This window comes from Dendrobates tinctorius, unplaced genomic scaffold, assembly GCF_039654945.1.
Source record: "Dendrobates tinctorius isolate UK_male_01 unplaced genomic scaffold, ASM3965494v1 ptg000357l, whole genome shotgun sequence".
In the NCBI taxonomy this organism is placed as follows: domain Eukaryota; kingdom Metazoa; phylum Chordata; class Amphibia; order Anura; family Dendrobatidae; genus Dendrobates; species Dendrobates tinctorius.
Genome location: NW_027362023.1, coordinates 1237501 through 1262527, shown reverse-complemented (window position 1 = coordinate 1262527; position 25027 = coordinate 1237501). Strand labels below are relative to the sequence as shown.

At 52.1% G+C, this 25027-nt stretch overlaps 1 protein-coding gene across 6 annotated transcripts in view; it reads left to right on the top strand.

Moving 5' to 3' along the window:
- The window catches only part of SLC38A3 (solute carrier family 38 member 3), an 80502-nt gene extending 58399 nt beyond the window's left edge, over nucleotides 1-22103 (top strand). For all 6 annotated transcript variants that reach the window (XM_073562562.1, XM_073562559.1, XM_073562560.1 and 3 more), the window contains 15 exons: nucleotides 35-150; nucleotides 260-338; nucleotides 662-777; nucleotides 3372-3445; nucleotides 3524-3616; nucleotides 3695-3776; nucleotides 13356-13438; nucleotides 13563-13621; nucleotides 14161-14337; nucleotides 14556-14635; nucleotides 14948-15048; nucleotides 15478-15602; nucleotides 18599-18743; nucleotides 18915-19018; nucleotides 19894-22103. In XM_073562562.1, coding sequence (XP_073418663.1) covers nucleotides 62-150; nucleotides 260-338; nucleotides 662-777; nucleotides 3372-3445; nucleotides 3524-3616; nucleotides 3695-3776; nucleotides 13356-13438; nucleotides 13563-13621; nucleotides 14161-14337; nucleotides 14556-14635; nucleotides 14948-15048; nucleotides 15478-15602; nucleotides 18599-18743; nucleotides 18915-19018; nucleotides 19894-19998 — 1512 coding nt within the window. In that variant the 5' untranslated portion in view covers nucleotides 35-61 and the 3' untranslated portion in view covers nucleotides 19999-22103. The remainder of the gene's footprint in view (nucleotides 1-34; nucleotides 151-259; nucleotides 339-661; nucleotides 778-3371; nucleotides 3446-3523; nucleotides 3617-3694; nucleotides 3777-13355; nucleotides 13439-13562; nucleotides 13622-14160; nucleotides 14338-14555; nucleotides 14636-14947; nucleotides 15049-15477; nucleotides 15603-18598; nucleotides 18744-18914; nucleotides 19019-19893) is intronic.
- Nucleotides 22104-25027: the final 2924 nt, after the last annotated feature.

The following is a 25027-nucleotide window of genomic DNA, read 5'->3' as shown; positions in this document are numbered from 1 at the left end:
TGCCCACCCTCTGACCCATGATTATCTCTTACAGAGCGGGGAGTGGTGCTGACCCCCAGTCATGGAGCTTTCTCCTCTGACGGAAATGGTGGACATGCGGTTGTGTGAAAAAACCAATGGCGCGCTGGGAACAGAGACGCCAGAACCAAGGTAAGATGCGCATTGTACGCTGTGTTCCTGCACCACTGCCGTCTCCCTGTGAGCATGGTGCCCCCCAAGATGGCATCACAGTAACCACAGTAAAATCTGCTTTATTTAGTTATACAGGAGTCGAAAACCAAGAACTGGAAGGGTTCCTCCCTCACACGTCCGGGAAAGAGAAGCCGCGATTCACAGATGTATGTAGCCAGTGGTGGCCGGAGCCATGTGACCAGACCCTATAGCCTCTGTACATGATGGGGTGGCTCAGGATCCGATCCTAGACCACACTGCAGTTTAGGAGAACTTCCCCACACAGTTGTTACCCTTGTGCCTACCTGAGCGGGGGAGGGAGGTGATAACCTTAGTGAGCCCAGCATGGTGGTGTCAGGAGAGCAGAACGCCATCTCCTGGGGCCGGTCTGTGGAAACTGTGGTTGTGACTGGTCCACACCCTGCTCCTGCCGTGTGCTGCGCGCAGCCTCCATGGCTCATGGACGACTCTCACAATAGTTTCTTTACAGTTCGAGGGGAAGACCTCATTCGGAATGTCCATCTTTAACCTGAGCAACGCCATCATGGGCAGTGGCATCCTGGGATTGGCATATGCCATGGCAAACACGGGCATCCTTCTCTTCCTGTAAGTATCTCCCATCTATGACTGAAGAAGCTGCCCAAACTCTCATCTGCAGTCCCATGTAAATATAGATTAGCGGAAAGTTCTGCAACTTTGTAATGGACTGTTTCACTTTCTGTCACTTTGTTACCATCTTCAGTACCTCTACTTGCTGTCTGTAAGAAGCAAGGGGTAAAACACTGTTTCTCCAAGTCCAACTCCCAGATCTTTTGGATTTGTTACAGTGTGTCAGTACAGTAGGAGCGATCAGCCTGGAGTCCAGGGAGGAGAGTAATTTATCCTGCAGTGTTTAGTTCTCTATCTGCACAGATACAATGTAACAAACCTCAGCTGTGCAGCAGAGCAAGGTCAGAGCAGGTTTTCTTTAACTATGTACATTATATGTTACCATCCCTGACAGCAGTCAGAGGTTGTGACAGAAAGTTGTAAAACTTGTGACCATGCGACAATTGGACTGTTTAGTGGATGAGCCCTTTAAGGCTTTGTCCACTCTTCTCTTCCTGATGTGTATCCTCTATGAGGGTCTCTGCTTCCTGCAGAGCTGCGCTGCTGCTGCGCACGTTAATAGCTATGCTGCATATGTGACATGTTCATGGTCCACTCTCCACTGCCCCTATCACTGCCCGTCACCCTGCGCCCTATCACTGCCCGTCACCCTGCGCCCTATCACTGCCTATCCTGGTATAATGCCCCCCATCCTGGTATAATGTTCCTCCCCCATCCTGGTATAATGTTCCTCCCCCATCCTGGTATAATGCCCCTCCCCCATCCTTGTATAATGTTTCTCCCCCATCCTGGTATAATGTTTCTCCCCCATCCTGGTATAATGCGCCTCCCCCATCCTGGTATAATGCGCCTCCCCCATCCTGGTATAATGCGCCTCCCCCATCCTGGTATAATGTTCCTCCCCCATCCTGGTATAATTCCCCCCATCCTGGTATAATGTTGCGCCCCCATCCTGGTATAGTTCCTCCCCCATCCTGGTATAATGTTCCTCCCCCATCCTGGTATAATTCCCCCCATCCTGGTATAATGTTGCGCCCCCATCCTGGTATAGTTCCTCCCCCATCCTGGTATAATGCCCCCCATCCTGGTATAATGTTCCCCCCCCATCCTGGTATAGTTCCTCCCCCATCCTGGTATAGTTCCTCCCCCATCCTGGTATAATGCCCCCCATCCTGGTATAATGCCCCCCATCCTGGTATAATGCCCCCCCATCCTGGTATAATGTTCCTCCCCCATCCTGGTATAATGCGCCCCCATCCTGGTATAATTCCCCCCATCCTGGTATAATGTTGCGCCCCCATCCTGGTATAGTTCCTCCCCCATCCTGGTATAATGCCCCCCATCCTGGTATAGTTCCTCCCCCATCCTGGTATAATTCCCCCCATCCTGGTATAATTCCCCCCATCCTGGTATAATGCCCCCCATCCTGGTATAATGCCCCTCCCCCATCCTGGTATAATGCCCCTCCCCCATCCTGGTATAATGCTCCCCATCCTGGTATAGTTCCTCCCCCATCCTGGTATAATTCCCCCCATCCTGGTATAATGTTGCGCCCCCATCCTGGTATAGTTCCTCCCCCATCCTGGTATAATGCCCCCCATCCTGGTATAGTTCCTCCCCCATCCTGGTATAATTCCCCCCATCCTGGTATAATGCCCCCCATCCTGGTATAATTCCCCCCATCCTGGTATAATGTTCCTCCCCCATCCTGGTATAATGCTCCCCATCCTGGTATAGTTCCTCCCCCATCCTGGTATAATGCCCCCCATCCTGGTATAGTTCCTCCCCCATCCTGGTATAATGCCCCCCATCCTGGTATAATGCCCCCCATCCTGGTATAATTCCCCCCATCCTGGTATAATGCCCCTCCCCACCCGTGCTCGTTACACCCTGGAAGGCTCTCCGATGGGGCACTGTTGGGTTGGCTCGGGTTTAGGATGGAGATGTGGTGTTCTTTGCGCGGTCTTGTGATGTAAGGCCGGGGGGATACCTTCATGTGTCCTCGTACTGTGGACCCAGAATGTGTGAGAGCGATGCTAGCACCACCGCGCTGTGGTGGGATCAGGACGCCGTGTTTGTGCCGGGCTGTGGAGCACCTGGCTGGAGACTCGGGGCCTCTGCAGGGTTCGGGTCACGGTTTTCCCTTTATCTCCTGACCACTTTCTCGGTTCCAGCTGTACTTTCCCACAGTTCAGGGACAGAAACATAATCTGGCGGCACTAACGTCGCTGCCCATCCGAGTGCAGGCGGGATGCAGGCGTCATCCTGAGAGTTTGGAATATCCCCTTCATGACTGGAGGTACCTGAGGACAAGCAGAGTATTCCTCCTCCCTGCCCTGGTAACATCTGCAGCCACCACTCTGCCCGTGTTCTGCTCCCAGCTGATGGCTTTGTTACAGTGTGTCAGTATTCGTGCTGCCTACATACGAGAGCTCTGACGCCCTGTAACGATCCGTGTACCTGGAGTAGCACCTGACCTCTATTTAGCATGAGCTTGGCGCTTTGCCTCCACGCTGTGCAGATTTCAGGGTACATCTGGCACCGCGGTACGACGCCGGCTCCTGACCTGCCATCCTTTCTTCATCTTGCAGGTTCCTCCTCACGGCCGTGGCGCTGCTGTCCACGTACTCCATCCACTTGCTGCTCAAGTCCTCGGGCATTGTAGGTGAGTGTGGTCTCTGATGCACCTCTGCCGTGGTCACGGCCCATGTCCTGGCGTGTAATCGCCTCCTGTGTGTTGCAGGGATACGAGCCTATGAGCAGTTGGGGTACAAAGCCTTCGGGACCCCTGGAAAGATGGCGGCTGCCATCGCTATAACTCTGCAGAACATTGGAGGTGAGTAGTGCAGACGTCGCTGTGACATTGTGGATACGGACGCTCACACCCCTCACGCCGTTCTCTGTCTCTCCGTAGCCATGTCCAGCTACCTGTACATCGTGAAATCAGAGCTTCCGCTGGTCATCCAGACGTTCCTGAACCTGCCAGAGAAAACCACGTAAGTCACGCTGCCGGCCTCAGGTTCTGTAATGCTGCAGCTACTGAAGATATCGTGGCCCAACAGACCTCCCATGACCTCCACTTTTAGACATATCCCCAGTGCCGAGACCCTGATATCCACATGTGACAGCTGTCAGCGACCACATTTCGCATATCTGTCCCTTTTACCTCTGAGTGGAGGTACATGAAGCCATTTTGCACATGGTCACAGTAATGAGGTGCACCTGATTCTGTGTGGACCCTGTGGTCTCACCAGTTCATACTCGGCATCAGTCACACATGATCTGCTGGGACTGGTTTCCTCGGCAGGCTGACGTGTCCGCTGCCGGAGACCCACTCTGCAAAGTGACTGCTCTCGGTGCTTTGTGTTTCATTTTCCCCATTCTTTCTGCAGAGTCACTTTTAATTAGTGGATTTTTTGGCGGCTCTGAGGTCTCTCAACACCTTCCCTCAGACCCAAGAGCTGCAGCTTGCTGGCCAGCCCTAACCACTCCACCACCCCCTAAAAATAAATAACCCTCAGCACGTCCGCCTGTCCTCAAAGCCTCTCTTATTGCAAGTGACCAGAATGGATCCGACTCCTCTGCCTGCAAATCTCACCATGCCCCATATCTGTCAGTCCCGCCAGAGCGATAGGTTGTATGTATGAGAAGGGAGGTGGCATTGTATCAGCAGAGATAATACAAGGCTGGCTTGTTACATTTTATCAGCGAGCGGGTTTTGTGGATATTACATTGTGTCAGCGGGTGCTGTGTTGTGGATGTTACCTTGTATCAGCGGGTGTTGTGTTGTGGATGTTACATTGTGTCAGCGGGTGTTGTGTTGTGGATGTTACCTTGTATCAGTGGGTGTTGTGTTGTGGATGTTACCTTGTATCAGTGGGTGTTGTGTTGTGGATGTTACCTTGTATCAGTGGGTGATGTGTTGTGGATGTTACCTTGTATCAGCGGGTGATGTGTTGTGGATGTTACATTGTGTCAGCGGGTGTTGTGTTGTGGATGTTACCTTGTATCAGTGGGTGTTGTGTTGTGGATGTTACCTTGTATCAGTGGGTGTTGTGTTGTGGATGTTACCTTGTATCAGTGGGTGATGTGTTGTGGATGTTACCTTGTATCAGTGGGTGTTGTGTTGTGGATGTTACATTGTATCAGCGGGTGATGTGTTGTGGATGTTACCTTGTATCAGCGGGTGATGTGTTGTGGATGTTACCTTGTATCAGCGGGTGTTGTGTTGTGGATGTTACATTGTGTCAGCGGGTGCTGTGTTGTGGATGTTACCTTGTATCAGCGGGTGATGTGTTGTGGATGTTACCTTGTATCAGCGGGTGTTGTGTTGTGGATGTTACATTGTGTCAGCGGGTGATGTGTTGTGGATGTTACCTTGTATCAGCGGGTGTTGTGTTGTGGATGTTACCTTGTATCAGCGGGTGTTGTGTTGTGGATGTTACATTGTGTCAGCGGGTGCTGTGTTGTGGATGTTACCTTGTATCAGTGGGTGTTGTGTTGTGGATGTTACATTGTGTCAGTGGGTGATGTGTTGTGGATGTTACCTTGTATCAGCGGGTGTTGTGTTGTGGATGTTACCTTGTATCAGTGGGTGTTGTGTTGTGGATGTTACCTTGTATCAGCGGGTGTTGTGTTGTGGATGTTACATTGTGTCAGCGGGTGCTGTGTTGTGGATGTTACCTTGTATCAGTGGGTGATGTGTTGTGGATGTTACCTTGTATCAGTGGGTGTTGTGTTGTGGATGTTACCTTGTATCAGCGGGTGTTGTGTTGTGGATGTTACCTTGTATCAGCGGGTGATGTGTTGTGGATGTTACCTTGTATCAGCGGGTGATGTGTTGTGGATGTAACCTTGTATCAGTGGGTGTTGTGTTGTGGATGTTACCTTGTATCAGCGGGTGTTGTGTTGTGGATGTTACCTTGTATCAGCGGGTGTTGTGTTGTGGATGTTACCTTGTATCAGCGGGTGATGTGTTGTGGATGTTACCTTGTATCAGCGGGTGTTGTGTTGTGGATGTTACCTTGTATCAGCGGGTGTTGTGTTGTGGATGTTACCTTGTATCAGCGGGTGTTGTGTTGTGGATGTTACATTGTATCAGCGGGTGATGTGTTGTGGATGTTACCTTGTATCAGCGGGTGTTGTGTTGTGGATGTTACCTTGTATCAGCGGGTGATGTGTTGTGGATGTTACCTTGTATCAGCGGGTGATGTGTTGTGGATGTTACCTTGTATCAGCGGGTGATGTGTTGTGGATGTTACCTTGTATCAGCGGGTGTTGTGTTGTGGATGTTACCTTGTATCAGCGGGTGTTGTGTTGTGGATGTTACATTGTGTCAGCGGGTGCTGTGTTGTGGATGTTACCTTGTATCAGCGGGTGTTGTGGATGTTACATTGTGTCAGCGGGTGATGTGTTGTGGATGTTACCTTGTATCAGCGGGTGATGTGTTGTGGATGTTACCTTGTATCAGCGGGTGTTGTGTTGTGGATGTTACCTTGTATCAGCGGGTGTTGTGTTGTGGATGTTACCTTGTATCAGCGGGTGTTGTGTTGTGGATGTTACATTGTGTCAGTGGGTGATGTGTTGTGGATGTTACCTTGTATCAGCGGGTGATGTGTTGTGGATGTTACCTTGTATCAGCGGGTGTTGTGTTGTGGATGTTACCTTGTATCAGCGGGTGTTGTGTTGTGGATGTTACCTTGTATCAGCGGGTGTTGTGTTGTGGATGTTACATTGTGTCAGTGGGTGATGTGTTGTGGATGTTACCTTGTATCAGCGGGTGATGTGTTGTGGATGTTACCTTGTATCAGCGGGTGTTGTGTTGTGGATGTTACATTGTGTCAGCGGGTGATGTGTTGTGGATGTTACCTTGTATCAGCGGGTGTTGTGTTGTGGATGTTACCTTGTATCAGCGGGTGTTGTGTTGTGGATGTTACATTGTGTCAGCGGGTGCTGTGTTGTGGATGTTACCTTGTATCAGTGGGTGTTGTGTTGTGGATGTTACATTGTGTCAGTGGGTGATGTGTTGTGGATGTTACCTTGTATCAGCGGGTGTTGTGTTGTGGATGTTACCTTGTATCAGTGGGTGTTGTGTTGTGGATGTTACCTTGTATCAGCGGGTGTTGTGTTGTGGATGTTACATTGTGTCAGCGGGTGCTGTGTTGTGGATGTTACCTTGTATCAGTGGGTGATGTGTTGTGGATGTTACCTTGTATCAGTGGGTGTTGTGTTGTGGATGTTACCTTGTATCAGCGGGTGTTGTGTTGTGGATGTTACCTTGTATCAGCGGGTGATGTGTTGTGGATGTTACCTTGTATCAGCGGGTGATGTGTTGTGGATGTAACCTTGTATCAGCGGGTGTTGTGTTGTGGATGTTACCTTGTATCAGCGGGTGTTGTGTTGTGGATGTTACCTTGTATCAGCGGGTGTTGTGTTGTGGATGTTACCTTGTATCAGCGGGTGATGTGTTGTGGATGTTACCTTGTATCAGCGGGTGTTGTGTTGTGGATGTTACCTTGTATCAGCGGGTGTTGTGTTGTGGATGTTACCTTGTATCAGCGGGTGTTGTGTTGTGGATGTTACATTGTATCAGCGGGTGATGTGTTGTGGATGTTACCTTGTATCAGCGGGTGTTGTGTTGTGGATGTTACCTTGTATCAGCGGGTGATGTGTTGTGGATGTTACCTTGTATCAGCGGGTGATGTGTTGTGGATGTTACCTTGTATCAGCGGGTGATGTGTTGTGGATGTTACCTTGTATCAGCGGGTGTTGTGTTGTGGATGTTACCTTGTATCAGCGGGTGTTGTGTTGTGGATGTTACATTGTGTCAGCGGGTGCTGTGTTGTGGATGTTACCTTGTATCAGCGGGTGTTGTGGATGTTACATTGTGTCAGCGGGTGATGTGTTGTGGATGTTACCTTGTATCAGCGGGTGATGTGTTGTGGATGTTACCTTGTATCAGCGGGTGTTGTGTTGTGGATGTTACCTTGTATCAGCGGGTGTTGTGTTGTGGATGTTACCTTGTATCAGCGGGTGTTGTGTTGTGGATGTTACATTGTGTCAGTGGGTGATGTGTTGTGGATGTTACCTTGTATCAGCGGGTGATGTGTTGTGGATGTTACCTTGTATCAGCGGGTGATGTGTTGTGGATGTTACCTTGTATCAGCGGGTGTTGTGTTGTGGATGTTACCTTGTATCAGCGGGTGTTGTGTTGTGGATGTTACATTGTGTCAGCGGGTGCTGTGTTGTGGATGTTACCTTGTATCAGCGGGTGTTGTGTTGTGGATGTTACATTGTATCAGCGGGTGATGTGTTGTGGATGTTACCTTGTATCAGCGGGTGTTGTGTTGTGGATGTTACCTTGTATCAGCGGGTGATGTGTTGTGGATGTTACCTTGTATCAGCGGGTGATGTGTTGTGGATGTTACCTTGTATCAGCGGGTGATGTGTTGTGGATGTTACCTTGTATCAGCGGGTGATGTGTTGTGGATGTTACCTTGTATCAGCGGGTGTTGTGTTGTGGATGTTACCTTGTATCAGCGGGTGATGTGTTGTGGATGTTACCTTGTATCAGCGGGTGTTGTGTTGTGGATGTTACCTTGTATCAGTGGGTGATGTGTTGTGGATGTTACCTTGTATCAGCGGGTGTTGTGTTGTGGATGTTACCTTGTATCAGCGGGTGATGTGTTGTGGATGTAACCTTGTATCAGCGGGTGATGTGTTGTGGATGTTACATTGTATCAGTGGGTGTTGCATTGTCTGTACTTCAGCATCCAATAATCCTATTGGGATTGGTATAACGTGAGGTTTTCTGTCCAATCTTTTTGCCTTTCTGAAAACATATCTTGTCCCCCTCCCCCACCTCATCCCCGTTTCTGTCCTCCATACAGTGTGCTCATGTGTTTTGTACAGTGGGATAGTTGTGAATGGTTTTCTGTATGATCTGTAGCTGGTCACCCCTCGACATGCATCTTCTTGGTGAGATCTAGTTTTGCCGTCCAGTTTGTACTAACTCACAACACCTAAAAATAACGAGACATGAGACTGGGAGAAGTGGAAAATTACAGAGAAGCTGGAAGGCACCCATGGGGGCGGGGGTGTGCACCGAGTTACGTCCAGTTACTGGCTGCCCCCTATCCTGACACCATGTGTGTGCCCACAGTCCCTGTAGGGCCTGACCACAATGTACAAGTACCCCCAATGATTTAACTTGTCACCTTTTCACACCCAATCATATCAAAGAGTTTATCTTGGATGTGTGCCCCAAACCTGTCACCTATCGCATAGTGTCACTGTCTGCATGTGTATAAGATCCCCGTCATACTGTATGTACAGCCGTGTTACTGTGTATACTGGTCACACTGTATATACAACCGTGTCACAGCATACACTGGTCACACTGTATATAGAGCCATGTTACTCCATATACTGGTCACAGTGTATACTGTATATACAACCGTGTCACAGCATACACTGGTCACACTGTATATACAACCGTGTCACAGCATACTCTGGTCACACTGTATGTACAGCCATGTTACTCCATATACTGGTCACACTGTATACTGTATATACAACCGTGTCACAGCATACACTGGTCACACTGTATGTACAGCCGTGTTACTCCATATACTGGTCTCAGTGTATACTGTATATACAACCGTGTCACAGCATACACTGGTCACACTGTATGTACAGCCATGTTACTCCATATACTGGTCTCAGTGTATACTGAATATACAACCGTGTTACAGCATACACCAGTCACACTGCATGTACAGCCATGTTACTCCGTATACTGGTCACACTGTATACTGTATGTACAGCCGTGTTACACCATACACTGGTCACACTGTATGTACAGCCGTGTTACTCCGTATACTGGTCACAGTGTATACTGAATATGCAACCGTGTCACAGCATACACTGGTCAAACTGTATATGTACAGCCGTGTTCCTCCGTATATTGGTCACAGTGTATACTGAATATACAACCGTGTAACAGCATACACTGGTCACACTGTATACGTACGGCCGTGTTCCTCCGTATATTGGTCACACTGTATATGTACAGCCATGTTCCTCCGTGTTTTGGTCACACTGTATATGTACAGCCGTGTTCCTCCATATATTGGTCGCACTGTATATGTACAGTACAGACGCGTTCCTCCGTATTCTGGTCACATTGTATATGTACAGCCGTGTCCCTCCGTATATTAGTCACACTGTATATGTACAGCCGTGTTCCTCCGTGTATTGGTCACACTGTATATGTACAGCCGTGTTACTCTGTATACTGGTCACACTGTATATGTACAGCTGTGTTCCTCCGTATATTGGTGACACTGTATATGTACAGCCGTGTTCCTCCGTATATTGGTGACACTGTATATGTACAGCCGTGTTCCTCCGTATACTGGTCACATTGTATATGTACAGCCGTGTCCCTCCGTGTATGGGTCACACTGTATTTGTACAGCCGTATTCCTCCGTATATTGGTGACACTGTATATGTACAGCCGTGTTCCTCCGTGTATTGGTCACACTGTATATGTACAGCCATGTTCCTCCGTATACCGTTCACATTGTATATGTACAGCCGTGTTCCTCCGTGTATTGGTCACACTGCATATGTACAGCCGTGTTCCTCCGTGTATTGGTCACACTGTATATGTACAGCCACGTTCCTCCGTATTCTGGTCACATTGTATATGTACAGCCGTGTTCCTCCGTGTATTAGTCACACTGTATATGTACAGCCGTGTTACTCTATACTGGTCACACTGTATATGTACAGCCGTGTTCCTCCGTGTATTGGTCACACTGTATATGTACAGCCGTGTTCCTCCGTGTATTTGTTCCACTGTATATGTACAGCCACGTTCCTCTGTATTCTGGTCACATTGTATATGTACAGCCGTGTTCCTCCGTGTATTGGTCACACTGTATATGTACAGCCGTGTTCCTCCGTGTATTGGTCACACTGTATATGTACAGCCACGTTCCTCCGTGTATTGGTCACACTGTATATGTACAGCCACGTTCCTCCGTATTCTGGTCACATTGTATATGTACAGCCGTGTTCCTCCGTGTATTGGTCACACTGTATATGTACAGCCACGTTCCTCCGTGTATTGGTCACACTGTATATGTACAGCCGTGTTCCTCCGTGTATTAGTCACACTGTATATGTACAGCCGTGTTCCTCCGTGTATTGGTCACACTGTATATGTACAGCCGTGTTCCTCCGTGTATTGGTCACACTGTATATGTACAGCCACGTTCCTCCGTATTCTGGTCACATTGTATATGTACAGCCGTGTTCCTCCGTGTATTGGTCACACTGTATATGTACAGCTGTGTTCCTCCGTGTATTAGTCACACTGTATATGTACAGCCGTGTTCCTCCGTGTATTGGTCACACTGTATATGTACAGCCACGTTCCTCCGTATTCTGGTCTCACATTGTATATGTACAGCCACGTTCCTCCGTGTATTGGTCACACTGTATATGTACAGCCACGTTCCTCCGTGTATTGGTCACACTGTATATGTACAGCCGTGTTCCTCCGTGTATTGGTCACACCGTATATGTACAGCCGTGTTCCTCCGTGTATTGGTCACACTGTATATGTACAGCCACGTTCCTCCGTATTCTGGTCACATTGTATATGTACAGCCGTGTTCCTCTGTATACTGGTCACACTGTATATGTACAGCCGTGTTCCTCCGTGTATTGGTCACACTGTATATGTACAGCCATGTTCCTCCGTGTATTGGTCACACTGTATATGTACAGCCGTGTTCCTCTGTATTCTGGTCACATTGTATATGTACAGCTGTGTTCCTCCGTGTATTGGTCACACTGTATATGTACAGCCACGTTCCTCTGTATTCTGGTCACATTGTATATGTACAGCCGTGTTACTCTGTATACTGGTCACACTGTATATGTACAGCCGTGTTCCTCCGTGTATTGGTCACACTGTATATGTACAGCCGTGTTCCTCTGTGTATTGGTCACACTGTATATGTACAGCCACGTTCCTCCGTATTCTGGTCACATTGTATATGTACAGCCGTGTTCCTCCGTGTATTGGTCACACTGTATATGTACAGCTGTGTTCCTCCGTGTATTAGTCACACTGTATATGTACAGCCGTGTTCCTCCGTGTATTGGTCACACTGTATATGTACAGCCACGTTCCTCCGTATTCTGGTCTCACATTGTATATGTACAGCCGTGTTCCTCTGTGTATTGGTCACACTGTATATGTACAGCTGTGTTCCTCCGTGTATTGGTCACACTGTATATGTACAGCCACGTTCCTCCGTGTATTGGTCACACTGTATATGTACAGCCGTGTTCCTCCGTGTATTGGTCACACCGTATATGTACAGCCGTGTTCCTCCGTGTATTGGTCACACTGTATATGTACAGCCGTGTTCCTCCGTGTATTGGTCACACCGTATATGTACAGCCGTGTTCCTCCGTGTATTGGTCACACTCTATATGTACAGCCACGTTCCTCCGTATTCTGGTCACATTGTATATGTACAGCCGTGTTCCTCTGTATACTGGTCACACTGTATATGTACAGCCGTGTTCCTCCGTGTATTGGTCACACTGTATATGTACAGCCATGTTCCTCCGTGTATTGGTCACACTGTATATGTACAGCCATGTTCCTCTGTATTCTGGTCACATTGTATATGTACAGCCGTGTTCCTCCGTGTATTGGTCACACTGTATATGTACAGCCACGTTCCTCCGTATTCTGGTCACATTGTATATGTACAGCCGTGTTACTCTGTATACTGGTCACACTGTATATGTACAGCCGTGTTCCTCCGTGTATTGGTCACACTGTATATGTACAGCCGTGTTCCTCTGTGTATTGGTCACACTGTATATGTACAGCCACGTTCCTCTGTATATTGGTGACACTATATGTACAGCCGTGTTCCTCCGTGTATTGGTCACACTGTATATGTACAGCCGTGTTCCTCTGTGTATTGGTCACACTGTATATGTACAGCCACGTTCCTCTGTATATTGGTCACACTGTATATGTACAGCCGTGTTCCTCCGTGTATTGGTCACACTGTATATGTACAGCCGTGTTCCTCTGTGTATTGGTCACACTGTATATGTACAGCCACGTTCCTCTGTATATTGGTCACACTGTATATGTACAGCCGTGTTCCTCCGTGTATTGGTCACACTGTATATGTACAGCCGTGTTACTCTGTATACTGGTCACATTGTATATGTACAGCCGTGTTCCTCCGTGTATTGGTCACACTGTATATGTACAGCCGTGTTACTCTGTATACTGGTCACATTGTATATGTACAGCCACGTTCCTCCGTGTATTGGTCACACTGTATATGTACAGCCGTGTTCCTCTGTATTCTGGTCACATTGTATGTGTACAGCCGTGTTAATCTGTATAGCGGTCACACTGTATATAAAGCCATCTCACACTATGTACCTGTCGCCATGTTGTGCTCCCTCCGTTCTGTCCTCTCGTTATTTCTTCTTCTCCGCTGTCTCATGCCTCGTCTTCTTTCAGGGACTGGTACATGAACGGAAATTATCTGGTTATTATAGTATCGATCTCCATCATCCTGCCGCTGTCGTTAATGAAGCAACTGGGTGAGTACGGTGACTGCCGGACTGATAACAGGGAGTAATGTACTCCAGGCAGGGTGATTGCAGTGTAATGGTGGCCATGTGATGAATATCTGCTGATTACCAGCCTTCTCCTGTCTCTCCCCAGGTTACCTTGGATATGCCAGCGGCTTCTCCCTCAGCTGTATGGTGTTCTTCTTGTGCTCCGTAAGTGAACGGTGTACTATACAGCACACAAGGGGGACTACAGATCCCAGAATGTCTTGCTTAAGGGAGTCGCCAACTACTCAGACAACCCATTTCTAAATCATCATGTTCCCCCACGTAATATAATAGCAGCTATAGTCACCTCCGGTGTTGTTCCAGCAATATTGGTGCAGGATCTCCCAGGGCTTGCCTGGCATTAAGTCATGAGAGCCCTGCAGCCAGTCAATGGCTGCTTCACTCTCTCCTCCACTGGACATAACTGACACCCGGAGGAGAAAATAGTGAGATTTTCTTCTATTGTTTTTATTTTTTACTTTTTGCAGCTCTGAGTATGAAATCATGTGCTCGCTCTGGGGTCACCATAGCATCAGACGAGTAACTGTGTGCACTTCCTGTCATGTGATCTGTGTTGGTTAGTGCCATAGCAACTCCAGAGCAAGCGCGACCGTTACTGCGCTGAATATACCATGGCGTGGTTAATTTCTCCTGAGTGACTAGGAACTCGCCCTCATGTGACGTCCTCATTTCTCCTATTTCAGGTCATATATAAGAAGTTTCAGATCCCATGTCCCTTGTCCTGGGACAACATGAACCACACGATGCTCAGGAACACGAGCCTGACGTCAGGTGACTACTCCTATCAGAACGGTCACACAGATGTAGCAGAGCCGGAGAGCGGAGAATGCTCAGCCAACATGTTCACACTGAACTCCCAGGTAACAATCACGAGACTGCGGCGGCCATAAAATGCCGACTTGTAGAGTTGTGCGTGTACGTGTGTATGTAGTTGTGTGATGTGTGTGAAGTCATGTGATGTGTGTAGTTGTGTGATGTATGTAGTAGTTGTGTTTAGTCGTGTGATATGTGTGCAGCTTCGTTCACAAATCCAGCTGTTCTGTCTCGGTCCTTATTTCTGTATCTTCTGTCCCTGTAGACAGCGTACACCATTCCCATCATGGCGTTTGCGTTTGTTTGTCACCCCGAGGTCCTTCCTATATACACAGAGCTGAAAGAGTGAGTATTTTGGAGCATGGAGTGCGGCGACCCGTCCTGACTCGGAGCCCCGTCCTGACTCGGAGCCCCGTCCTGACTCGGAGCCCCGTCCTGACTCGGAGCCCCGTCCTGGCTTCTCTGTGACTTGGTGGGGCTCCAGACCTGGGATTTGCCCCCGACCCTCCTGTGCGCTGACATATAGGGCCAATAGTCTGTATACACGATACAAGAGACCTGGGGCTGACGGCCTCCTCTGGACCCCCATCGAGCCCTCACCGGTCAGATCCCTTATTACGGGCAGGTCCCTGATGATTGTTGGTTTCCTCTTGTCAGCGCCTCCAAGAAGAAGATGCAGCAAGTGTCCAATGTCTCCATCACCGTCATGTATTGCATGTATTTCCTGGCCGCTCTCTTCGGATACCTCACCTTCTATGGTAGGTTGTGAGTTCATGGGATCGGGGACCCGGGAGGAGGGTGCACACGGTGTCACGCCGCTCAGCGTGATGTTCTACAGGAGCCGAGGTGACGGGCAGGACCCTTATACACTGCACCCATGCCATGCATCTCCCATCATGGAGGACTGTAAAGAGGCCTCCTATGCTTCCTGCCCTGACTCATTGTAGCAAACTATCACAGGAGACTGTCCTGACGAGATCAGAGTGTAAGAATATGTCAGCTGTGTGAGCAGGTGAATGGAAACAGTCAGCAAGCTTGTTGTCCAACACTCCGATTGCAGGGCAGCTTTTTCCACCATCAGATACAGACACTTAACCAGCATGAATGTGTTTAGGGAAGTTTATGGAGATCCATCCTATACAACTACTCCCCCCATCCTCCCTTACTTTCTTCATTGACGTTTTCAGACCACGTGGAGTCGGAGCTCCTGCACACTTACAGCTACGTGGATCCATTCGACATCCTGATCCTCTGTGTGCGTGTGGCCGTTCTCACCGCCGTCACCCTCACTGTGCCCATCGTCTTATTCCCGGTAAGAGCTGAAGGGTGCTGGCTGGGGGTGTAATGTATCTTGTGGAGGGTGCTGTGTGGGGGTGTAATGTATCCCGTGGAGGGTGCTGTGTGGGGGTGTAATGTATCCCGTGGAGGGTGCTGGCTGGGGGTGTAATGTATCCCGTGGAGGGTGCTGGCTGGGGGTGTAATGTATCCCGTGGAGGGTGCTGGCTGGGGGTGTAATGTATCCCGTGGAGGGTGCTGTGTGGGGGTGTAATGTATCCCGTGGAGGGTGCTGTGTGGGGGTGTAATGTATCCCGTGGAGGGTGCTGGCTGGGGGTGTAATGTATCCCGTGGAGGGTGCTGGCTGGGGGTGTAATGTATCCCGTGGAGGGTGCTGGCTGGGGGTGTAATGTATCCCGTGGAGGGTGCTGGCTGGGGGTGTAATGTATCCCGTGGAGGGTGCTGGCTGAGGGTGTAATGTATCCCGTGGAGGGTGCTGGCTGGGGTTGTAATGTATCCCGTGGAGGGTGCTGGCTGGGGTTGTAATGTATCCCGTGGAGGGTGCTGGCTGGGGGTGTAATGTATCCCGTGGACGGTGCTGGCTGGGGGTGTAATGTATCTTGTGGAGGGTGGTGTGTGGGGGTGTAATGTATCCCGTGGAGGGTGGTGTGTGGGGGTGTAATGTATCCCGTGGAGGGTGCTGGCTGGGGGTGTAATGTATCCCGTGGAGGGTGCTGGCTGGGGGTGTAATGTATCCTGTGGAGGGTGCTGGCTGGGGGTGTAATGTATCCCGTGGAGGGTGCTGGCTGGGGGTGTAATGTATCTTGTGGAGGTTGGGGTGTGGGGGTGTAATGTATCTTGTGGAGGGTGGGGTGTGGGGGTGTAATGTATCCCGTGGAGGGTGGTGTGTGGGGGTGTAATGTATCCCGTGGAGGGTGCTGGCTAGGGGTGTAATGTATCCCGTGGAGGGTGCTGGCTGGGGGTGTAATGTATCTTGTGGAGGTTGGGGTGTGGGGGTGTAATGTATCTTGTGGAGGGTGGGGTGTGGGGGTGTAATGTATCTTGTGGAGGGTGGGGTGTGGGGGTGTAATGTATCCCGTGGAGGGTGGTGTGTGGGGGTGTAATGTATCCCATGGAGGGTGCTGGCTAGGGGTGTAATGTATCCCATGGAGGGTGCTGGCTGGGGGTGTAATGTATCTTGTGGAGGGGTGCTGTGTGTAATGTATCTTGTGGAGGGTGCTGGCTGGGGGTGTAATGTATCTTGTGGAGGTTGGGGTGTGGGGGTGTAATGTATCTTGTGGAGGGTGGGGTGTGGGGGTGTAATGTATCTTGTGGAGGGTGGGGTGTGGGGGTGTAATGTATCCCGTGGAGGGTGGTGTGTGGGGGTGTAATGTATCCCATGGAGGGTGCTGGCTAGGGGTGTAATGTATCCCATGGAGGGTGCTGGCTGGGGGTGTAATGTATCCCGTGGAGGGTGCTGGCTGGGGGTGTAATGTATCCCGTGGAGGGTGCTGGCTGGGGGTGTAATGTATCTTGTGGAGGTTGGGGTGTGGGGGTGTAATGTATCCCGTGGAGGGTGCTGTGTGTGGGGGTGTAATGTATCCCGTGGAGGGTGCTGTGTGGGGGTGTAATGTATCCCGTGGAGGGTGCTGGCTGGGGGTGTAATGTATCCCGTGGAGGGTGCTGGCTGGGGGTGTAATGTATCCCGTGGAGGGTGCTGTGTGAGGGTGTAATGTATCTTGTGGAGGGTGGTGTGTGGGGGTGTAATGTATCCCGTGGAGGGTGGTGTGTGGGGGTGTAATGTATCCCGTGGAGGGTGCTGGCTGGGGGTGTAATGTATCTTGTGGAGGGTGCTGGCTGGGGGTGTAATGTATCCCGTGGAGGGTGCTGTGTGGGGGTGTAATGTATCTTGTGGAGGGGTGCTGTGTGGGGGTGTAATGTATCCCGTGGAGGGTGCTGTGTGGGGGTGTAATGTATCCCGTGGAGGGTGCTGTGTGTGGGGGTGTAATGTATCCCGTGGAGGGTGCTGTGTGGGGGTGTAATGTATCCCGTGGAGGGTGCTGGCTGGGGGTGTAATGTATCCCGTGGAGGGTGCTGGCTGGGGGTGTAATGTATCCCGTGGAGGGTGCTGGCTGGGGGTGTAATGTATCCCGTGGAGGGTGCTGGCTGGGGGTGTAATGTATCTTGTGGAGGGTGCTGTGTGAGGGTGTAATGTATCCCGTAGAAGGTGCTGGCTGGGGGTGTAATGTATGTTGTGGAGGGTGCTGGCTGGGGGTGTAATGTATCTTGTGGAGGGTGCTGGCTGGGGGTGTAATGTATCTTGTGGAGGGTGCTGTGTGGGGGTGTAATGTATCTTGTGGAGGGTGCTGTGTGAGGGTGTAATGTATCTTGTGGAGGGTGCTGTGTGGGGGTGTAATGTATCTTGTGGAGGGTGCTGTGTGAGGGTGTAATGTATCTTGTGGAGGGTCCTGGCTGGGGGTGTAATGTATCTTGTGGAGGGTGCTGTGTGGGGGTGTAATGTATCTTGTGGAGGGTGCTGGCTGGGGGTGTAATGTATGTTGTGGAGGGTGCTGTGTGAGGGTGTAATGTATCTTGTGGAGGGTGCTGGCTGGGGGTGTAATGTATCTTGTGGAGGGTGCTGTGTGGGGGTGTAATGTATCTTGTGGAGGGTGCTGGCTGGGGGTGTAATGTATCCCGTAGAAGGTGCTGGCTGGGGGTGTAATGTATCTTGTGGAGGGTGCTGTGTGAGGGTGTAATGTATCTTGTGGAGGGTGCTGTGTGAGGGTGTAATGTATCTTGTGGAGGGTGCTTGCTGGGGGTGTAATGTATCTTGTGGAGGGTGCTGGCTGGGGGTGTAATGTATCCCGTGGAGGGTGGTGTGTGGGGGTGTAATGTATCCCGTGGAGGGTGCTGTGTGGGGGTGTAATGTATCCTGTGGAGGCTGGAAGAGGTGGTGATGGTGCAGGCTCTTATGGCGCAGCACGATGTGCAATCTCGCCCCTCATTAATGTAGTTCTCTCCTACCCTCCCCAGGTCCGCCGTGCCATTCAGCACATGCTCTTCCAGGACAAGGAGTTCAGCTGGCTCCGGCACACCCTCATCGCCGTGGTGCTGCTGACTCTCATTAACCTGCTGGTTATCTTTGCCCCGACCATCCTGGGAATATTCGGCATCATTGGTGAGAAGTAGATAAGACGCTGCGATCCTTCCCGCAGCCAGAGACGATGGACGGTAGTCAGGCGGGCGATCTGATACAATGGGGTCGTCAGGCGGCCTATAACCGGTCCGGCCCGCAGTTGAGATGAGTCTGTCTTGGTCTCTTCATGTCTTCATCTTCCTCTCGTTGCAGGTGCCACCTCCGCTCCGTGTCTGATCTTCATCTTCCCTGCCGTCTTCTACATACGCATAATGCCCAAAGACAAGGAGCCGTCCAAATCACCGCCCAAAATTCTGGTAGGTGCCCTAATGCGGGTGAACGTCTCCGTTACTCCCCCAAGTCTCCATATCCCAGAGCAGCACCTCCCTACTTCCACCATGTCCTCGTATCCCGGACCAGCATCTCCCTACTTCCACCATGTCCTCGTATCCCAGACCAGCGCCTCCCTACATCCCCCATGTCCCCGTATCCCGGAACAGCGCTTCCCTACTACCCCCATGTCCCTGTATCCCGGACCAGCTCCTCACTACATCCCCCAAGTCTCCATATCCCGGACCAGCGCCTCCCTACTTCCACCATGTCCCCGTATCCCGGACCAGCGCCTCCCTACTACCCCCATGTCCCCGTATCCCGGACCAGCGCCTCCCTACTACCCCCATGTCCCCGTATCCCGGACCAGCGCCTCCCTACTACCCCCATGTCCCCGTATCCCGGACCAGCGCCTCCCTACTACCCCCATGTTCCCGTATCCCGGACCAGCGCCTCCCTACATCCCCCATGTCCCCGTATCCCGGACCAGCGCCTCCCTACATCCCCCATGTCCCCGTATCCCGGACCAGCGCCTCCCTACATCCCCCATGTCCCCGTATCCCGGAACAGCGCTTCCCTACTACCCCCATGTCCCCGTATCCCGGAACAGCGCTTCCCTACTACCCCCATGTCCCCGTATCCCGGAACAGCGCTTCCCTACTACCCCCATGTCCCCGTATCCTGGAGTAGCGCCTCCCTACTACCGCAATGTCCCTGTATCCCGGATCAGCGCATCCCTACATCCCCCCAAGTCTCCGTATCCTAGATCAGCGCCTCCCTACATCGCCATGCCCCTTATCCTGGACCAGCGCCTCCCTACATATTCCAGACGAGCCTCTGATAACTCTTCTTGTCCTCACAGGCCGCCTGCTTTGCCGGCCTTGGTGTCCTCTTCATGATCATGAGCCTCAGTTTTATCATCATCGACTGGACGAGTGGAAACAGCAAAAGCAGCGGCAGCCACTAACCCCTCCCCGTAGACCACCCCGACACCCTGCACCCCTCAGCATCCCAGGACTTAACTACGCACTTTCACTATGCTGCTGGACATCTGCCGCCATGGTGGGGAAGGGCTTCATATTGTGTGTGTGTGGGGGGGGGGACCTAACAGAACCAACACATCCACCCAAAACCTGACCTTCCCTCAGCCAGTGCCGGGGAAGGATGAGCTCCAGGTCCATCTCCTCTGTCCACACCACAGCCCACACCTCCTGTACCGTGACGCAGGGGCCATGTTTCTCCAGAGGGCTTGTGATTAAGGGTTTCTGGTGGTCAGCCTGAATAAGGACCTCCGCAGGAGGGAGACTCACAAGAGGGAACTTTACTAAAGAACCTGGGAAGATGATGGCCATAATGGGCCCCCGATCTGATGGAGCCCAGTGCAGGGGTCACGCTCGCCAAGGTCTCCAATGAAATGCCCCATAGATATGGGGGCTTTGAATAAAGAGGGGGCACAGCATGAAGGAAGCCAGGAGTAAATCCATCTGAAGACCACCTGCAGATGTGGCTATGAGGGTCACACAAAAGGCAATGTGTATGAAGTCCGGTCACGTCTGTGGTCACTGACAGCTTTGCGGGGGGGCTCCTGGTGTCGCTGACAGCTTCGCGGGGGGCTCCTGGTGTCGCTGACAGCTTCGTGGGGGGCTCCTGGTGTCGCAGGGGCTCCTGGTGTCGCTGACAGCTTCGCGGGGGGCTCCTGGTGTCGCTGACAGCTTTGTAGGGGGCTCCTGGTGTCGCTGACAGCCTCGCGGGGGCTCCTGGTGTCGCTGACAGCTTCGTAGGGGGCTCCTGGTGTCGCTGACAGCTTCGCGGGGGGCTCCTGGTGTCGCTGACAGCCTCGCGGGGGCTCCTGGTGTCGCTGACAGCTTCGTAGGGGGCTCCCGGTGTCGCTGACAGCTTCGCGGGGGGGGCTCCCGGTGTCGCTGACAGCTTCGCGGGGGGGCTCCCGGTGTCGCTGACAGCTTCGCGGGGGGGCTCCCGGTGTCGCTGACAGCTTCGCGGGGGGCTCCCGGTGTCGCTGACAGCTTCGCGGGGGGCTCCCGGTGTCGCTGACAGCCTCGCGGGGGGCTCCCGGTGTCGCTGACAGCTTCGCGGGGACTCCCGGTGTCGCTGACAGCTTTGTAGGGGGTTCCCGGTGTCGCTGACAGCTTCGCGGGGGCTCCCGGTGTCGCTGACAGCTTCGCGGGGGGCTCCTGCTGTCGCCCTGGGTCAGTTCGTGCCTCAACGAAACTCAGCAGAACAATCGGAAACTATTTAACATTCTGTAGAAGTTCCTGTGAGTGGAAGAAGAGCAGGGGCCGCCGACAGGAGCCAAAATCCAGTAACCCCTGCTGTGCCGGGGCGATCAGCCGCCCTTCACATGGACTCGCTGATCACAACGTGTCACATGCAGCCGCCCCGGACAGGGACGCGGTATTCGGCCGCTCTGCGGTATATACACGAGCGCTACTCGGCCTCTGTACGCCCACACTCTGTTATTCCCTGTTATCGGGTCAGATGAGGAAGAGGGTGAAATCCACAGATGCCCCGAGCACATCAGCTTCAGCCAGACCTGAACATCCGTTAGCTTGTAAAGTATGTTCCCCCCTCCCATGAGGATCAGCTTCTCTGTGATATTACTATCCGGCTGCAACCAGCAGACAATAGCGAGGCGCAGATTATGGCAGAACTCTAATGGACAAACTACGTGGAGTCCCCCTTTAATTTTCCCAGGTTGCACCAGTTCGGGGCAGCATTAATGTAGATAGAGGATTGGGGGAGTCGCCGTCCTGCATCGTAGTCGGCGGGGCCGAATCATGTGACCGCGTGCGGTGTGACCCGCATCCACTCCAGTGTGGGCGCCACCGACGACCTCATCACTAGGAGACTCTGTAAACTGTAATTTAATGTTTTGTTCTTTTTACATTTTGTAACTAGTTTGTATTAATGTATAGCAGATGATTAGGCCCCTCCCCCTGGCGGGTGTGCGGCGGGGGAGGGGCGTCTGGTGAACATTGAGGTTAGTATTCGGGAGAAGGGAACAGTTTGTAGCAAGAATTTACCGAATCATGTGAATAAAAAGGATCCGCCGGACCCTCCGCGTCTTCCTACTACGCCCCCCGTCATGTCCTGACCTCCACTACTCCTACCAGGTCAGTTACTGAGGAGGAGCCGAGCGCTGACTGGACTGTCAGCCTCCTCAGGTCACGGCGGAGGGATCAGGGCGATCAGTCAGCAGCTTTGGGCCGTGCGAAACTGTCTGTAATCCTGACTGATCCATCAACTGCACTGACACATTGTAACAAAGCAGACAGGAGAGAGATCTGTGCTGCGTCTGCTCCGCAGCAGGATGGCCTGCACTGACGCTAAGCAACAGCACATGTGAAAAAGACTTGGGTATACTAATAGATCACAGACTGAATATGAGTCAACAGTGTGATGCAGCAGCAAAAAAGGCAAATGCAATTCTAGGATGTATTAACAGAAGCATACAGTCTAGATCACGTGAAGTCATTATTTCCCTCTACTCCTCTTTGGTCAGACCTCATCTGGAATATTGTGTCCAGTTTTGGGCGCCACATTTTAAAAAAGACATCAACAAACTGGAGCAAGTTCAGAAAAGCGCGACCAGAATGGTGACCGGTCTGCAAACCCTGTCTTATGAGGAAAGGTTGCAGGATTTGGGAATGTTTAGTTTGCAAAAGAGAAGACTGAGAGGAGACTTAATAGCTGTCTACAAATATATAAAGGTCTGTCACATTGTAGAAGGATCAACTTTATTCTCATTTGCACAAGGAAAGACTAGAAGCAATGGGATGAAACTGAATGGGAGGAGACACAGATTAGATATTAGAAAAAACTTTTTGACAGTTAGAGTGATCAATGAGTGCAACAGGCTGCCACGAGAAGTGGTGAGTTCTCCTTCAATGGAAGTCTTCACACAGAGGCTGGACAGACATCTGACTGGGATGATTTAGCGAATCCTGCTTTGAGCAGGGGGTTGGACCAGATGGCCCAGGAGGTCCCTTCCAACTCTACGATTCTATGATTCTATGACACATTGTAACCTGCTCATTAGAAAGACAAGAGTGTATTATTTCATGGACAGCAGATGTGGACCGTGCAGGGCCGACGCTGGGCAGATGTGGACGGTGCAGGGCAGATGTGGACGGTGCAGGGCAGACACTGGGCAGATGTGGACGGTGCGGGGCCGCCGCTGGGCAGATGTGGACGGTGCAGGGCAGACACTGGGCAGATGTGGACGGTGCAGGGCAGACACTGGGCAGATGTGGACGGTACGGGGCAGACACTGTGCAGATGTGGACGGTGCGGGGCTGACGCTGGGCAGATGTGGACGGTGCAGGGCAGACACTGCAGATGTGGACGGTGCAGGGCAGACACTGTGCAGATGTGGACGGTGCGGGGCAGACACTGGGCAGATGTGGACGGTGCGGGGCAGACACTGCAGATGTGGACGGTGTGGGGCAGACACTGGGCAGATGTGGACGGTGCAGGGCAGACACTGCAGATGTGGACGGTGCAGGGCAGACACTGGGCAGATGTGGACGGTGCAGGGCAGACACTGGGCAGATGTGGACGGTGTGGGGCAGACACTGGGCAGATGTGGACGGTGCGGGGCTGACGCTGGGCAGATGTGGACGGTGCAGGGCAGACACTGCAGATGTGGACGGTGCGGGGCAGACACTGTGCAGATGTGGACGGTGCGGGGCAGACACTGTGCAGATGTGGACGGTGCGGGGCTGACGCTGGGCAGATGTGGACGGTGCAGGGCAGATGTGGACGGTGCGGGGCCGCCGCTGGGCAGATGTGGACTGTGCGGGGCCGCCGCTGGTCAGATGTGGACGGTGCAGGGCAGACATTGGGCAGATGTGGACGGTGCAGGGCAGACATTGGGCAGATGTGGACGGTGCAGGGCAGACGCTGGGCAGATGTGGACGGTGCGGGGCAGACACTGGGCAGATGTGGATGGTGCGGGGCAGACACTGGGCAGATGTGGATGGTGCAGGGCAGATTTGGACGGTGCAGGGCAGACGCTGGGCAGATGTGGACGGTGCGGGGCAGATTTGGACGGTGCGGGGCAGACACTGGGCAGATGTGGATGGTGCAGGGCAGATTTGGACGGTGCGGGGCAGACACTGGGCAGATGTGGATGGTGCAGGGCAGATTTGGACGGTGCAGGGCAGACACTGGGCAGATGTGGACGGTGCGGGGCTGACGCTGGTCAGATGTGGACGGTGCAGGGCAGATGTGGACGGTGCGGTGTCGCCGCTGGGCAGATGTGGACGGTGCGGGGCCGCCGCTGGTCAGATGTGGACGGTGCAGGGCAGACATTGGGCAGATGTGGACGGTGCAGGGCAGACATTGGGCAGATGTGGATGGTGCAGGGCAGATTTGGACGGTGCAGGGCAGACGCTGGGCAGATGTGGACGGTGCGGGGCAGACACTGGGCAGATGTGGACGGTGCGGGGCAGACACTGGGCAGATGTGGGTGCTGGGCAGATGTGGACGGTTCAGGGCGGGTACTGATGTGGAGTGCAGCTGCAGGGTGGGCGCAGTGTTGTTCCTATATAACGCTGGACATTAATGTGCGCAGCGGGGAGACGTTCCCACACACGGTGCGGCCGCTGGGGTCCACGTTTCCCTGTCCCCAGTCACATTTCCCATGATGCCTCACTCTGGACCGTCCTTCATTCCTTTGACCTGACACTTGTTTCCTAACATCGAGATAAGCTGCGGATTTACGGACTCAAAACTCAGAAGCTATTAATGATTAATCAAAGGGGCAGCAGCGGAGGGATCCTCGCCCACGGAGCTGACAATCTCCTCTGTAAAATCACCGCCAAATGTCAGCAAACAACTGAGGAAAGGAGTGAGCCGCATCCCAGGGCAATGTTCTGCAACTTTGTAACAAACTTTAATAGCATTAATATTTCCGCTTGCTGTCAGTGAATGGCAATGAACGCTGTGCTGTAAAGAATACGACGGTGCTACGTAAG